Genomic DNA, 17,080 nt, shown 5'->3' with positions numbered 1-17,080 from the left:
AATAAAAGCTGTAGCTACTAAATCTGACTCAGACTCTTATTTTTCACAGGCTACTTGATTGGTGGTTCAAAAATATGAAGTTGATGATCTTGAATAATTGATATGAATGGAAGTTTAACTGGAGAATGCGACTCCTGAAATTGACCCGATGCGAGCGGCTAGAGTGCGGCTGTCGTGAAGGAGAGCTGAGGTGTAACGCTGGCAAGCTGAGACGGACAAAACACAGCAGAGTGCAAAGATACGTTTTTGATCAGCTTTATTTCAGCCGATACCAACCAATTAAAACACGCCCCTGATCGGCCTGCAGCTTGAGTTACTGTATTATCCAACTGCAGTCTTTTGCATTAGTTTCATTTCCTGGATACCTTAAAAGTTCCGTCCGGTGTCCTACTTTCTATCCAAAATCTGCCCGGATAATAAGAGCTTTGGTTTCCAAATGTGAATGTGCCAGTGGAGCCCAGCAATAAAGCCGCTGGTAGTTAAACAAAGTCTTCAAAAACCCTTAATAATAGATTCAACTCAACACCTATGACCTCAAACTATACAATATTTACAATAAAATAACCATTAGACTATATAAGTATGTGATTTGGAATACATTTGGTTTTATGCAATCGCAGAAGAATGTTTTTAATAATAAAAACGTATTTCCATTATGTGTCAGTGGAAAGTTGACGATTAACAATCAGGTTTATATTTAGATGAAATTTTGCATTCAGTGTTTTCAACTTCTTGTGATAAAGTTCATCCGTTCATTAAAAACCCGACTATATGTTCATCGATTAATACATAATGCGTGTGTGTGTGTGTGTGTGTGTGTGAGTGCGCGGAGGTGTGTGTGCGTGCTTTGACTAATGCAGAGATACTGTCATTGAGGGTACAAGGGCATCGCTAAAAGCCCTCTTTATGCAAATGGTGCGGAGATGACAGTGTGTACGTGTCACAGGCAGGACATATCTCATAATGATAACTTATCTCCGCCGGCAGATACGCCTGATATGGAATACGAGAGACGCGCAGGAGCTGACTGTGCCTCCCCCTCTCCGCTTCACATGACCCCCCCCCCCCCCCCCCCCCCCCCTCCCCTCTCTCTCTCTCTGTTACATGGAGTGCTCATTAACAAATTTATTAATGGCCTCTTAATTATGTCTGCTTATCTTCTTCTAAAGCGCCGGCACTGCCCCCAGACTCCAATCTCTGCTTGGCTACACACACACACACACACACACACACACACACACACACACCAACGCTCACCCACAGTATGTACATATTTACATAAAACCGTTCTCACACACTCCATATACATAACTTATATACGTGTCACTGAAATCTTCATTACACACACACACACACACACACACACACACACAGACACACACACACACACACACACACACACACACACACACACACACACAGACACACACACACACACACACACACACACACACACACACACATTGAATTGCTGGCATTTTTCAGTCTAAATTATCTGATGAAGGCTCCTATGAGAAAAATGAATTGACTTCAGCCTCTCATTTTTTCTTTTGACTCCCTCTCTGCCCCGCCTCGCCCCCCCTTACTTGATATAATTGAGAACCGTTGGTAGCTCCATCTTTCCCAGGCCTATCTCTTCCCTCCTTCCCTCCGTCGTTCTTTACTTTTCCCTAGTATTTTTTTCAATTATCTTTCTCCCTCCTTCGTTCTCCCTCTATCAGTCCATCTCTCTCCACTGCTCCTGACCCTCTTACCTCCCTCCTAGCTTCCGCCCACCTACCTCCTCTCCTCTTTATCCTCCTATCACGCCATCTCTTACTCGCCATTTTAGAGCTGCTTTTAGTTCTTGCTTCCTCTTCCCTATCTGTCCGTCTCTCTCTGGCACTCATAGATATATCTGTGTGCTCCCTCCTTCCTTACCCCCTTTAACTTCTTACCTTCCTACCTTCCTGTCTTTTCTATCCATCCGACTCATCAGCCCCTGCAGAGCTGTAGCAGTGCCCACAGCCTTTTTTTTCCGATCAAATTGTGCAATTAGTTCAAAACATTATGACATCAAAAACACTGACAGTCATTTCCTTTTTCTATTTTCCTGGGTTAGGGTTAGACTTGTGCTCTTGCACTCGATTTCTGAATAATCCCAGCAGCCTTTCAGCAGTGGTATGCACCCATGGCCATGGTCATTTTCAGTGAAATAATGCAAATGGCACACCATCCCCTTCGACAGGTTATGTGTACAATAGCGCAATATGTACAAATAGACATATAAACACTGGGACCAAACATTCTCGGGACAGTTTTGATAAGAATACACACTCTGTTGCCGGGCATGCTCTGAAGCTTCCAAAACTCCGATAGAGATGTCCTGATATCGCAGATGTTTAAAGTTAAAACCCTCCAAAACTCTCTAGTTTCAACGGGAGCTGACAAAAAGTCAATACCCTCCACAGGCCCCCACTTTGTAAAAGAGACACCTGCAAAATCCAGACATGGCAAGCTGCAACCGAAATAGACTTTCAACGGGCCGCTGAAATACTCCGAACTGTCCAATTCATGCTCAGCGAAGTGGTGCTCGAAAAATCTTGCCATCAACCTTCTCATTACCGTAACGTGAGATGATTAAAAACACTATCCAGCATGATGTAACATCATTTATAGATAGCCTCTCTTTATCTCTCCATCCTCCTCCTCCTCCTCCTTTCTCTTGGTTACAACTAGCTAGAGGTCAGACGTCAGTCTTTCCTTGTCTGCTCTAATCGCACCATCTTCCAATTCCCTTTTAGTCACAGCGATGTGAGTAGGTGCTTCACTTCACTACACGCATTTCTTGAATTATTTATTTATTATTTACATGCACACACACTTCTTTCAATAAAATCAATTATTTCTCTTGTAACTAAGAAATTAGTGAAGACATATTTGTGTAAATGGGCTACTGTGGAAGTGTTTTTTATGTAAATCTTTATGTCTCAAAGGGCTAAATGGAAATGAGCTGCTGCTTTGCCGATAGTGTGTAATAAACATAAAGGCATTCACATTCACTTGAATCAAAACTGTATCTTATAGCAGCGCACTTTATACTGTTTATGGTGGTTACAGTAGTAACGCAAAGGCCCTGATCACACCTGGCATTAACAGGTGATCCAATCTAAGCTAAGCTCTAAGTACAGGTGTGAACGCACCCAAGACGCATTGAGATCCGATCGATCAGACCATATTCGGAGGTGGTCCGGGGCACATTTGGCATTCTTTTAGCAGTGTGTGCGCGCGAACGCGTCCTGTACCGCAATGATGAGGGGCCGCCTCCTCAACTGACGTCCTCTGCGCAAGCGGAAACTACGTACTCATTTACGCGAGATACATTAGAGTGCGTCAAACATCTTGGGCGATTTGGTCTGCCTGAAACACACCAGTCTGCATTGTTTTGATTCGCAAACGTCCTCATTTTCAGTCGCACACAGACCGATGGACACAAGCAAATAGATTCATTAGATCCGTCTTCCTCTCCCTCTGTCTGTCAGTGCTAAGATGGCGTCCTGCCACAAAGTCCGTGTGCTCAGGGAGCGAACAGCTGAGGCTTTGGCAGAGTCCGTCATGCTGGAAGCGAACAGGGTAGAGGAGTTCAGCTCGGGGATTTCAGTCGGCGCCCGGGGCAGGCAGCTCACAGGAGGATCATGAGCCGAGTCGTGGACGTACAAGAGAGCCGCACAAATCAAACACTTTACAGTAGCGTGTATGAATCTGTGATGGGCCTGTCTAATTGTGACTCGGCTCTCTGAATCCAGCTTGTTCTCTGTCACATTCAATTTCAGCAACTGAGTAGCTCTACATCTCATCATTATCTGTGCACTTCCGTATTCCAGCAAGGATCTGTGTGCCACCTTCAACATAAATTCATTAATTTACAGAATGGACACTTTTGACATCGAAAAATACGTAATATATGTAATACATTCAACTAATCCTGTGATGTTCCTATATAAGATGATGGTTTATGGGATTGGGTTTCACTCAAATATTCTGTATTACATATTGAGTACATTTAAAGCCTGATGTAAGCAGTGTCCTAAGGTTAGAATCAGATCTTCTGCAACAAGACACATTGAAATGGGCCTTGATTTGAGAGTGTGACATGAATCTGTGATAGAAACTGAATAAGTGTTGAATAAGTGATATCATCTGGTTTCATTAGAAGGATTTAATGCTTCTGCCCTCCATCTCTGCATGTCCTAAAATGGATTACACAAAACGCACTGAACATGAATGCATATGTTAATATATCCATCGCTGCATGGAACGTGAATTACGGGGGAGATCGAGAGATGTTCTGTAGATATGAGTCATCATGGTAGACAGCATCATGGGTTTGAATCTGTCTTGTGACCTTTGTGAATGTCAGCATCCCGACCGCCGCTCCATCCCGTCACTTACCACTTCAAAACGTCTAATAAAGCTGAAATGGTTTAAAAATAATGATGATAAATACATGTGAATGGCTGTCCTTCATGGCCCAACGGCCTTAAGGGGCTTACAACGTCTCATCTTGCAAAGATTCCAAGCGGCACTCCCCTCCCCTCTGTCTCTCCTCTGCCCTTTAGCTGCCTGGTGCGATTCACACATCCAGCATGAAACCGTGAGCTTCATAATTTGACATAAATGGATGAAAGTTGTTTTAAGTGACTCCCAGCCAACCTACAGGACTTTCATCTTATATATTCCTCTGTATATATTACTACACTGGCAGGATTCAATTGTATATCCATGCGCCAGAGATTGACAGAAAACAATGCATGTGTGGACGCAACAGCCAGTGCATGCACAGCTGGTGTCTTATCGAACTACACTGTTTACTGTCTTCTTTAGTCTTCTTTATGGTATTATAAACCAAAAAGAAATGTCAGGAAAATTGTTTCAGGGCGCGACATTCAAATGAATGTTATCTAAGTGTCATCATCATGTCATATTTTGCAGGGAGGTTGGTCTGCTACAAGTCTGTATTTCATTTCACATTGTCACGCCTCATTTCCAACAGAATTGTGTTGCTGTATTATTAAAATGCAGCTACAACCAGTAATCACAATTGTCCTACAACTAACTGGGACTGAAATCTTAAGGAGAAGGTCTTCGGTCAGAAGGTCCTCGGTAACTTAATATCTTTACAATGACAATAATAAAAGTTCATCTTGATGCTACTCGAGTTATTTTTTCATGATATTATATAAGACTTAATGCTAGACTTAATGAATGGCTAAGAGTGCTTTCTGTCTCTGTCTGTCTCCATCTTTCTGGCCCTCCCTCTCTGCAGAGTTGCATGATGGATAATTTAATGGCAGAGGTAAAGCCCCAGTTTCAGAGGAGGCAGGTCTCCTCTCATCTGCACGCAAAATCTCACATTTCTAGCGTACATGTACTGTACAAATGTTTGTAGCTCTGTGTGTGTGTGTGTGTGTGTGTGTGTGTGTGTGTTTGCGTGTGGCTTCTCTCCAGCTGTACAGATTGATAGCACATTAAAGTGAAGGGCGCGTCACGCACCTGTGCTTGTGTACCACAAGGAAACAACACACAGGTAGACAGGGTGCTGCCATCAGCAAGGCGCCCCACGCGCACATGTACACACACTGTGTGTATCTGACTTGTATGTTGTATATTTTTCAAAGGGAGCGAACAGATGCCAAATCCTTACACAAAGAACACATGTATGTGCTGTGGGTCCCGAGTCCACTTCTACACATGTGCTTTTGAGAACGCACGCCATGCCTGGGGGGGGGTTGATACAGTAAAGATCATAGCTCTGCATGCACCGTGTCCCCTTTTATCATCTGTGTGTGTGTGTGTGTGTGTGTGTGTGTGTGTTACAGTCAGTGTGAACAAGTGTGCAACTGCAAATGTAAACTGCATGCCTGTCTGTGTGATTTGCCGCATTTTTCTCCCAAACAATGCAGTTTGCATTTGTATACAGATTGCGTGCATGTGCATTATGTGAAAGTCTATACAGTAACATCATGAATTATCTCTATATGGCTGAAAACACTCGCCTCTGCTGTCTGTCTACAGACACACGCAAGTTCCATTATTCAGTGTTATTCATGTACCGACTTGGTAACAGCGCTTGCAAATGCAAGTAACTAAATGCAGCATGCATGTTTAAGTGCTCATGTGTATGTAAGAGGGAGAGTGGGACAAGCGGACGGAAGACAGAAAGACGGGCAAAATGTGATGACAAAGGCAAACAAAAAAAAAAGACAAGTAAAAAAAGATCCATCAAAGGGTAAGAAAAGTAAAAGCAGCACACTGTGATTATGGTTAAAAACTGGAATTAACATCTGGGTGTTTCCCCAGGAATGCTCACCAAAATCTGGTCCCATTGGCTGGGACATATATAAATACCTGTGGGATCCCGGAATGGACTTCATTCCATTCCAGTGCTCCAGATCAGCACTATAAAAGGATCAGCACTATATGCATCCATACGGCATAACCACTTTGACCTGTAACTGTTAAGAGGATGTGCTGAAAAACAGGAGACCAACCGATTCTGTATGCATGCGATGAACATCACTTTAGAATGAATTACTCACAGCTCGGTTTTCAAAGTGAAACTCCTTGTCAAGAAATTCCAGGAATCCCAGAAAAAGAGGGATATATTCCTGCAAAATACTTTTTTTTTCTCTCCATCCATGACGGATTCATTTTGGTCAAATTGCCAAATATGTGTTGAAAGGATTGATACTTAAATCATCTGTGCCACTTGTAGAAAGTTAGTTTCTGAACGGATATTTATCTAACACATGAGGACAACTATTGACATTTAAAGGGGCAGTTCACCCACTTAAGAACATTTTTTTGGACATGTCTAGCCATTAAGATTGGCTCAGAAACAACACTCTTACTCTTACAACCCTATTACTCTGGATAATCCACTGATCTCACTGGGGAAAGTTCTTTTAGTAAGAAACTGTTTCCTTGTAGTTTGGGCGAAACAGCCCTTTAAAGTATGACCGTTGAGGGTTTAACATTTTTGAAAGCAAACACACTATTAGCTCAATCATAGCCAATCATGCTCAATTGCTCAGTAAAGAAAATGCATTATGTGTTTTTCAGTGATCCACTAAACCAGTCTGGCAGGTTTAGACTCATTAAAACTAACAAACCATCCAGTTTTACAGCTGCCAGAAGCTAATGATCTTCAATTACTTTACAAACTGAAGGCGAGAGGATTGAGAAGTAAAGTGATATTTATTTAATGACATTTCAAATTCATTTTTAGGTTACCTTTTCGGGGGGCCGCGCTGCTGTGTGCTGATCTGGTGGTCCGCAGCACCTGTCAGTAAATCCAACCCCCCCCCCCCCCCCCCCCCTTGGGTGCCACAGTCTCTGTGATCAAAGTAAATTAACACGTAATCAGATACAGACGCAAGCAGGAAAGCATGCACACACAGGCTTTTCCCTGAAGGCCGGTTTATTTTCGCCATCACTCGACAGCAGGCTCGAAGTGTTTGAGGTGATGTGTGCGTGAGAGGTAAACACACACGCACACACACACACACACACACACACACACACACACACACACACACACACACACACACACACACACAGAGCGGTGGATAAAAATGACATATGATTTAATGAGTTTTCTTTGAGACAGTGTCACTTCGGTCAGGGACTGTGGTTGAGATGAGAGAGAGATCAGACTCTCCATGCATGACCAGGACATGTGTGTGTGTGTGTGTGTGTGTGTGTGTGTGTGTGTGTGTGTGTGTGTGTGTGTGTGTGTGTTCGTTCAGTGCTGTTGTGTCTTTGCGTGGCTCTATGTCTTGTTCATGATTTAGTCAGGAGTTTTTTTTTCATGCTGTCTGTTTTCCCACAATTGTGTGTCTTGTTTATGTGTGTGTGTGTGTGTCCCCCGACCGGCATCTCACGCGTGACACACGTCCCGCTCTGCGCTGCGCGTAAACCATGCGGCAAATTGATTGCATATAAAATGCTAATGCTGGCTTTACTGTCCTCAGCATGTTAATATTTCGATTTAACTACAGGCATTGATTAAAGGGTCACTGTGCAGTTTCCGTGGGTTTTTTTGACATTGAGAAAAGCAAGGTTGTGGTGGTGGTGGTGGTGGTGGGGGGGGCACACAAGATGCTGACTCGACGCTCGCCGGTCATTTGTTACGTGGGCTCTCAAGACGGTGGATCCCAGCGGAGTGGAAATTGTCTGATGCAAAATAAGATGTTGTTGCGCCGGTGTAGATGAATGCAAGCACATTAGCATGCAAACAGACATGCTTCACTGTAGGTGTGTGTGTGTGTGTGTGTGTGTGTGTGTGTGTGCATGTGGTACAATCCCAGCTGGAGGTCATTTGAAGAACAAAGTTCCCAGATCTTAAAGCCCCTTCCACATCATTGCCCCGCTCTCGTTACACTTTTGTGTTCTCAGTGCCATGCTGTGCCGTGCTGTGCCGTGCCGTGCCAAGAATGCGCCGTGATGAGTCCGAGCTGCTCGCCTCATTCCTACCAGGGCACCGCAACCTGCATAAACCCACCATGTCCTCACCAACACTCTCACACACACAGTCCAGACACGTATTTTGAGGAACACACACACACGAGCAAACTTTTAGCCCATGCAGAAAACACACACAGAGACACACACTTAGGCAAAATGCACCAGAAATATTCTATTTTGTCTGATAATGATGATTGATGCCCGTCCAAAAAAAAAAAACCACTCTGCAGCAAAAACAAATGGTGGTCGGCTCCATAAATCAATTGGTTGGGAGGGGCGGCGCTGAAAGCCCACATTGATCATCAACACAGGCCAAATGTTAGCATCTCCAAATCATTTATTCCGGGCACCATTTCATACACAACATCTGCCGCTCTGGCAGAGACAGAGGGCGGAACCTGTTACAAAACAACAGAGGCCGTCGGCTGCTGGTAATGCACGGTGTAAAGCACGTGGCAATATTTCTCCCTGGTGATTGATGGGGGACGGTCGGCTGTCTGTAGCTAATGAGCAAAGGATGTGAGAGCTTGCACAATTCAACATATTAAAGCAGTTCTTGGTACCACATGTGATAAAAGATGATTTCAATCGGGATGCCAGCTGAAACTGTCTCCATTTTGTCCACAAAAAAAAAAACCTTCTGAAAAGGTCTTACGTGATCAAATCTATGCCTGCCTGTTTGTTATCTGTGGACGCTTCGGAACACTTGACAGTGTGGGGGCAGCGCAGGGTCGGAGAGGGAGCAGAGCAGAGGTGTGACGTGATAAAAATGGGAGACATCTTTATGTGAAGTCTGGTGGACCGCCACGGTGAGAATATTGTATAAATCCGCTCATGAGCATCGCTGTAATGAAGCGATCTGAAATGCCCACTGGCTTGCAGCAGGTTAATTTGCTGTGTTTTACTGTACAGCTGTTCATTTCTGCATCTTCACTGCACTGTTTCAAAGGAGGGAGCGTCTCTTAACTCTTTGAACGTTTTCCTGCTTTTATCTACAGGCCTGTGGTATACAGTAAAATGACTGAAGAATATCTGTATATGAATGGATAGAGGAGAGTGTCAGTCTTCATTTGATAGTACAAACAGTTCACTTTAATGGATTTCTTTCCCACTCTATTGTTTTTGTTTTACACATGTATTTAGGATGTTTTTAAATGTTTCACCAGGGTTCTCATCATGCCAGTGTGGGCCACTTCAGCCCCCTTTTTTGCCCTGAAGTTTAAAAATAAACATTTTGGCACCGCGTGAAGTCTTATGCTGTGCAGACACAGTGCGTTTTTTATTTATCTTGTGAGTTGTTACTTTTCGCAGAGCCACAGATGTATGACTTCTATAATCCCACTGTACAGACCAATGAACCGTTCTCAACGTGGGTGCTCATACTGAACGGAAACACAGGACCCCGATCAGTTTTGTCCACTGACATCGACAAGACTGCAGCGCCACTAAGAAATGTTGATAAAAAACAGAAAGGCTGCATTACTTTGTGCAAATCTACTAAAATGGAAAGCAATAAGGAAAAGTTTGTTTTTTCTGTTGTGCTGCAGAGCTCAGTTTCATCCCCAACATGTAAAACACTACTTCAGTAACATTGAAACAAGCTCACTACTGTTTATAACAGGACGGAACTGCTCAAACTGCAAGATGGCCGACCGAAATTACCAGATCATTTATCGCAATAACCAATTTCATCGTCATGTGTTATTTGTTCAATTGATTTAAAGGCATATAAATAACATTCACACAGACTTCATTGTGTCTCCTTAACTAAACCTACGCCCTCGATCCCTCCACATGAACATGAAGCGGCGCTTCGTACGCACACCAAGAGGGAAAGCAGGACAATAGTAAACAAACAAACTCCAGAACTGAATGATAAGACTTCCATACATTAGACGTGCATCACGCTCACTCCTGATCCATTAACAATAGAACCAGGGTTACGTAACGTGGCGGCATAATACCTCCAGCCTATCTGCCACTGTAGCTTCCAGTGACTAACTGACGGGCCCACAGACAAGATGATTAGACACAGTGGGGGAAAATACCGCGAGTGAAGAGAGACAGGCAGACGCTGAGGGAGAGAGAGACAGTTATAAGAAAGCCAGATGTCCTTGAGAAGATAAGTGAGTGGTGTGGAATGGGGGGGTGGGGGGGGGGGGGCTGTAGGAGAAGAGGGAGAAAGGGAGATGAGATAGAGGGAGAAAAGGAGAAAGCCAGTTCGAGGAAGGATTGAGAGGAAGAAAGGCAGAGGGGGAGAAAGCTGATAAAGAGGGAGAGAGAGAGTCAAACAGGAAGAGAAAGAGAGAGAGGGAGAAATATAGTCCTCCGCGGTGTAGCCCGTCCGGAGTGTCCGGTCGACGAGGCAGTAAATCGCCCCAGTCAATGTGTGCTCTCCAAACGCTGCCGCACATTATTGATAAATCAGTGTGTGTTAATGAGAGGGAGCTGGTGTGGCCTGATGAATCACGGCACAACAATGAGCCTCACACTCTCACACACACACACACACACACACACACTCTCACAGCCTCACACAGACGAACAAAGCCTGGTTGGAGGTGGCGTGTGCTGACTACTGACACACTGTCATTAGTTGTTTGTCTCCGACACAAACGTGCACATAATTCCACCCCCCCCCCCCCACGCACACACACACACACACACACACACACACACACACACACACACATTCTCACACAAACCAATTTGCAGTAGCTGGATGAACACTTGGCCCCTGTGCTGCAGTAACAACTATGAGTGTTATTCTATCCTGTTAACAGAAGAGAGGAGGGCTTCCACAGCAGCTCCAGCAGGCAGTCAGAGGACAACACAAGCTATTTTGGTTTCGCTTTGATATCCAATAGGCGGCTTAACATCCTCATTAGATCATATCAGCCCCACACACACACACACACACACACACACACACACACAAATACATACACACACGCAAAGCCAGGGCGAAATGATCTCTCTCCCACACTCCCTACCTAAATTATCATGAAATGTCATCATTTGTTTGTGTGCGTGGGTGTGTTTTTATGTTTGTATTTATGCAAGTGTGTGTGTTTGTAATTATTGATATATGTACTAGTGTATGTGTGCACTTGAAAGTGTGTGTGTGTGTGTGTCTGCTAAGGCTAGTTTGCTTGGGAGTGTGTGAGTGTGCTTGTGCAGGGCAAGCTGACCTTGTTATAAGCTGAGTGGGCTGTAGTGCTCGGGCATCATTAGTATGGGTTAGGTGAGGGTTAGAGGGTGTGTGTGTGTGTGTGTGTGTGTGTGTGTAGAGGTGAGGGGGTGACAGAGTGGGGAGAGATGCGGGATGACAGTGTAAGGAGGTAAAGGGGGGGGAAGGTATGTGGGTCAGGCCGGGACACACAAACACACGTCCCCCCCCCCACTCATCTGTCAATTAGAAGCAGGTAGGTAGCGAATGTTTGAGGACACACACACACACACACACACACTACCCACATACTCGTTCTTAAGTACAACTCCTCCTCTCCTCCAGTAGCCTCAAATGGCCTTTAACAGTACAAAAGGAACCTGAACTATCAGGTCACAATGCGGTGACGCACACACACACACACACACACACACACACACACACACACACACACACAGAAACACTGCATATTTAAGGCAGCATCAGATTATCTTTGGAAAGTGTCACAACACACTGGACACACATAGGGCGACCACTAGGGCAGGACGTCATGCGTGCTGACGCAGGTTTAGTCTCAAGGTTTTAACTCTTATTAAGGTGGGGGAAAAAAGTGTTTAGCATATTTCTACCTTTGTCAAATTTATTCAAGATGACGTGACAAGATTACATAATTAATTGAGCCCCAGTGACTCTGACATATTGTTGCTTTTCACCTAAGATAATTTTGGAGGAGGTGTCTAAAAGTGAATTGCAGCATGACTGGGGTGCGTTTTCTACACCAAAAAAGCAAAAGCAAGTACAGCAAAGTCAAAGGGCATTAGTATTACATCCTCTCTTTTTTGCAATATTTCTGTGTAATTTTTTGTTTTCTTTTGTGAAAATGCACAGCTGGATGGAAACATGCCCGGTCTTTAAGTCATTCCTAATCAGCCTTGCAGATGAAGTCAGAACATGCGAAACCGTTGTATTCCGTCGAAACAGGTCGGAGCTGCCACTGCTATTTACCAGGTGTAAGAGTAGCATTACAGCAAACAAGGACAGAAGCATTGGTACATGACGTCAGCATGTGACATGATTAGCCCACCTTTACCTGCTCCTGGTTATGATTTTAAAGGAAAACTCTGATATGCAGAGGCTGGTTTAACCTGCGGTAGATGTTGTAGGTGAACAAAACACAACGAAAAAACAATAAAACTAATAAATAACAATTTAACAAATGGAACTTGTTTCATGTTACACCACCGACCCAGAAAGTTGCTTGTTGGTTTTATGGTGAAACTTTACTCTTTACACTTGGTGTAACCTGCAACCTGAGGGTGATCATGTTGCTTTGGTGCAGCTGAGCGCTTCTCTGCCTTCCCGGCAACTACAGTCTGTACAAGTGCTGATGCTGTAATATGTCACACTGTTATCTCCTGTCCACAGTGAAAACTGGTAAGCCTCTGGTAGCTCCTAGGATCTCATCGTCCCTGTTTTTATTTTCAACTGTGTGCATATGAGAAATGAAAATAGAGATTCTGCGCTTGACAGAAGTCAACAGAGCCAAAGAGAAGGTAACCAGAGCCAGAGGAAGCCAATGTGACAACAGAAGCCATCAGAAAACAATGGGAACCAACCGAAAGACAATGCAAGAGACTATAAGCCACAGGATGCAGAATAAGCCAATAGCAGCCAAGTGATGCCAGTAAAAAAACAATGGAAGCCAGTTGGAGGCAAAGTGAAGGCAAGCTGTAAGCAGCCTGCTCTGAAGTCCTGCCAGGAGGAGGAAGAAGAGGAGGAGGAGGTGGTGGAGGCTATGGCTCAGGAACATTCTAGTCGTTTATTCCTGGCCAGGGGTCAACTGGGGCCTCGGGGCTGAAGCTCGGAGAAGGAGGCAGAAACTCACATATGATGAGTATACGCACTCACAAACACCAGCTAGCACACACACACACACACACACACACACACTCATGGTCAGGGTTCAGCAGTCCTCCATATGCTGAACGCACACATGTAAAGACTCCTTGAGAGAGTGATGTAGACGCACACACACCGTACTAAACACAGAGCCCTGCATATCACAACTTGGAATGGTGGAGCTGGTGATGTGTCTGTATCCACAGTCTCTGTACCTCGTCCCCATGATTACCATAATAAATCCATACGAGTGTGAGACACACTGAAGCCATTAGGGTGGAAATGGCTTCAAACAATGGGCATGATGCACGCGTGGTATTTTCCCAAAGAGCTGGCACTGCCACGACCTGTCCAACATACTTTACAACCGTAATTACAATATAGAGAGCGGCCGCCTCTATGGCAGATGCTGCTTCCCACGTAAGAGGTTCCCCACGTAATTATCATGATGAACTTGGCACACCGAGGTAATAAATATCACAGAACACACACACACACACACATGCAGACTGGTGAGGTGAGGACAAGCTCATTCAGGGAACACACACACACACACACACACACACACGAAGATACACACACACATACTGTTGAGTGCTTAACTTAGAAATTAAAAGGGAGACAGAGGACTAGACTGAAAAAAATCCAATATGACATCCAAAAAACAGACAAAGTAAGACCCCTAAAACGGGACAATAAATAGGATATAACTTCTTAACAAGCAGAAAAAAAAGACAATATGCCTTGAAAAAATTACTTAAAATGTGAAAAGCAAAAACCAAATAAGAAAAAAAAAGGCAAATATGACTTCTTAAAAGAGATAAAAAGATAAATATTTAAAAGCTAGAATTACTATTAATAATTAATTATTATGAAAGAAGAGGCCAAAAAAAGCCACACTGACTGACCTCTTGACAGAGCTTTTAATAAAAGATTAATGATGAAACTATAACACTAATACGACTATATATGACTACCAGTGTTCTGTCATAAAGTACATTTAGTTAGTGGACAGTTAGTGTCTTGAATTCTCCCTCTCCTCTCTAAATGTAGAAATGTATTTCCAAACAGATCCAAAAGGTTTCACCAAGACCACAGAACCCCTGAAGAACCATATTATTTTAAGGCATCGACATTTTACAATCACTAAGATACAGTTTCAACACTACGGACGAATTATTCTCGAAATTCAATTCATCTTTGGCTCGTAATGTCAGAAACCGTCGCCATATGCAGCACAGACACACACTCATCACACAAATCAAGTGTCACCGTCTTATTTAGTGTCACTGAATAATTTTGCAATTACATTTAACATGGAAACACACAAGACAGATTAGGCCACACTGTGTTTCACTTGCCTTGAGGGGAGCGCAGGCAGGAGTAATGGCCCCCAGAATTGCAAATGAGGCGCCTCTTGACATTTTTATATCACAGTAAATCACCGCATGTACGAGCCAAGTTTGTTGTGTGCTTGCAGATTACCAGCGCGCGCGTGTGTGTGTGTGTGTGTGTGTGTGTGTGCGGATGCGTTGACATGGACCTCAACATAGTCATCACTGCAGTCACAACACAAGATAAGTCAAGCCTCTGGTCAGTGGTACAAATCTGTGCGTGTTAAGCTGGAATTTGCTCTGTCCATTTTCCCGTACAACCACAAATACGGGACATGTTGTGTACAGCTACCAGGAAGACGGGCTGGGATGTTTCCCAGATTCAGATTAAGTCCTGAACTGGAAATTACAGTTGAGGATTAATCTGGAGTCTGGCAAGCCACCTATCAAAATCCAGTTATCCAGTACAGGCAGAAATGAAGATGTAGGAAGGAAGAAACTGGAAAAGGTGGGATTTTAATAGGAAGGCCAGGAACTCACCTGGTCTTTTTTCCATTTTTCTCCCTCGACTGCCACATAGTCGAACCTTCGATATTAATATGAGGATTTGCTTCTGGCAGAGTGACTTGTTGCTCTTTGGGCAGGGCTTGCGCTTGCTTGCGATCTGCCGGTTTGCCTGGGGGTCCTTGACCTCCCTGCGCTGGCGAATGAGGGAGCTGGCGAGAGCGGCCATCTTCCCAGCGCTGACCCTGCCGCCGCCTCACCAGCCTCTGGCGGCTCGGTGGCGCCCAGGTGTCGGGGGGTACCGTGGGCCACCCCCCTGCCCGCTCACCCAGGGCGACGGAGCACCGCTGAGGGAGGGGTGCAGAGCGGAGGAGGAAGCTTCTGAGGACGGACCGAAGCGATGGCGAGAAAGGCAGAAAAAGAGGGAGAGGAAGGGAAGAAGAGGAGGAGGTGGAGGAAAGAAGGGTGGATCCCTAAAAAAGGCCCACCCAAATCTGAGAATTGGTGCTCGTTGAGGTTTGGATTGATGAGCGATAGCCTTTAAATGTCCTGCTGGTTGTTTGTGAGGTTCAGGAGCCTTGATACGTCACTGGTCCTCTGTTGGGACAAGTCATGTTGTTTTCCACCCAAAAACCAACGCACTGTAGCCGATGTCTCCCAGTGCCTCTGTCCCAGTCCCAGAGTATACCCTTCCCCTCCCTCCTGGAGCTCCCGTGAAGTTTCACTCAATCCTGTCCGAAAGGGTCCAGCAACAGAACCATTCGCCGCATGATGAAACCAGACCCAAACAAAAATCACATTTAGTCCTCTTAACCCACTCAGTCCTGCAGATCAGAAGCCTGAACCGACTCAGTGGGACGAAAAAAAAAAAAAAACGTCTGAATATCAACTCTCCCAAAAATGACTCTGTCGGGACACACTGCAGCTCCTTTTTGTTCTGTCCCTCACCTGTGAAATGTCTCCCTCCGAAGCAATGACAGAGCAAGAGAAGTAGAAGTACAAGTCGGGACCGTCTGACCTGAGGTATCAGCTCCGCAAGCTGAGGCGAGGATGGAGGGATACTGCTTGGACGGAGGGCGGCTTGTTTCCTCGCTGTCTTTCAGGCTCTCCTGGCATCACCCTTGCCGTTCACCCACACCCTGAGAGAAGAAGGGGGAAAGACAGAGGCTTGATAAATCCAGCATTTCCCAGAGACAGAGGTGACATTCATGAACGAGAGAGCGCGGGGATAGAGAGACAGACAGGGACACAGAAATAAAGAGCAGGGAGGGAGGGAGGGAGGGAGGGAGCGCAGCGAGTCTATCTATCCCCCCCCCAGTCGAATCGGGCTCTCCAACTCTCTCGGCTGCGCGCTACACCACAGCAAAGCACAGCGCTGTGTCCTTCAGCCACGCATGCCGCCTCGCAGCTGGGAGAACGAGGGATGAATGAATGGAGGGAGACAGAGAGGGAGGGAGGGAGATGAGGTGAAGGGGAATAGGGGAGGGGGAGGGGGGGGGTGCTGGCAGAGAGCCGTGCCTTACGGTAGATGCTGTATTGCCGCCGCTCATGCAAGAGTCTCCACTGGTGGGTGACAGTAGTCCGGTCTGGTTCTGTTGAGTCCAGCTGCACAGTGTCCATGTGTGTGTGTGTGTGTGTGTGAGAGAGAGACAGGGGAAAAGTGTGTGTA

General features: G+C 45.1%; 1 protein-coding gene across 1 annotated transcript in view; it reads right to left on the bottom strand.

Annotated features, from left to right (window-relative positions):
• Positions 1 to 15,640, bottom strand: part of fgf11a (fibroblast growth factor 11a) — a 70,721-nt gene extending 55,081 nt beyond the window's left edge. Inside the window, exon 1 of the mRNA XM_070929568.1 lies at positions 15,448 to 15,640. Within this exon, the coding sequence (XP_070785669.1) occupies positions 15,448 to 15,640 (193 nt within the window). The remainder of the gene's footprint in view (positions 1 to 15,447) is intronic.
• Positions 15,641 to 17,080: the final 1,440 nt, after the last annotated feature.

The sequence above is a fragment of the Enoplosus armatus genome, chromosome 23 (genome assembly GCF_043641665.1).
Source record: "Enoplosus armatus isolate fEnoArm2 chromosome 23, fEnoArm2.hap1, whole genome shotgun sequence".
Classification (NCBI taxonomy): domain Eukaryota; kingdom Metazoa; phylum Chordata; class Actinopteri; order Centrarchiformes; family Enoplosidae; genus Enoplosus; species Enoplosus armatus.
Note: the sequence above shows the minus strand (reverse complement) of the source record. Positions and strands in the feature narration are given on the sequence as shown.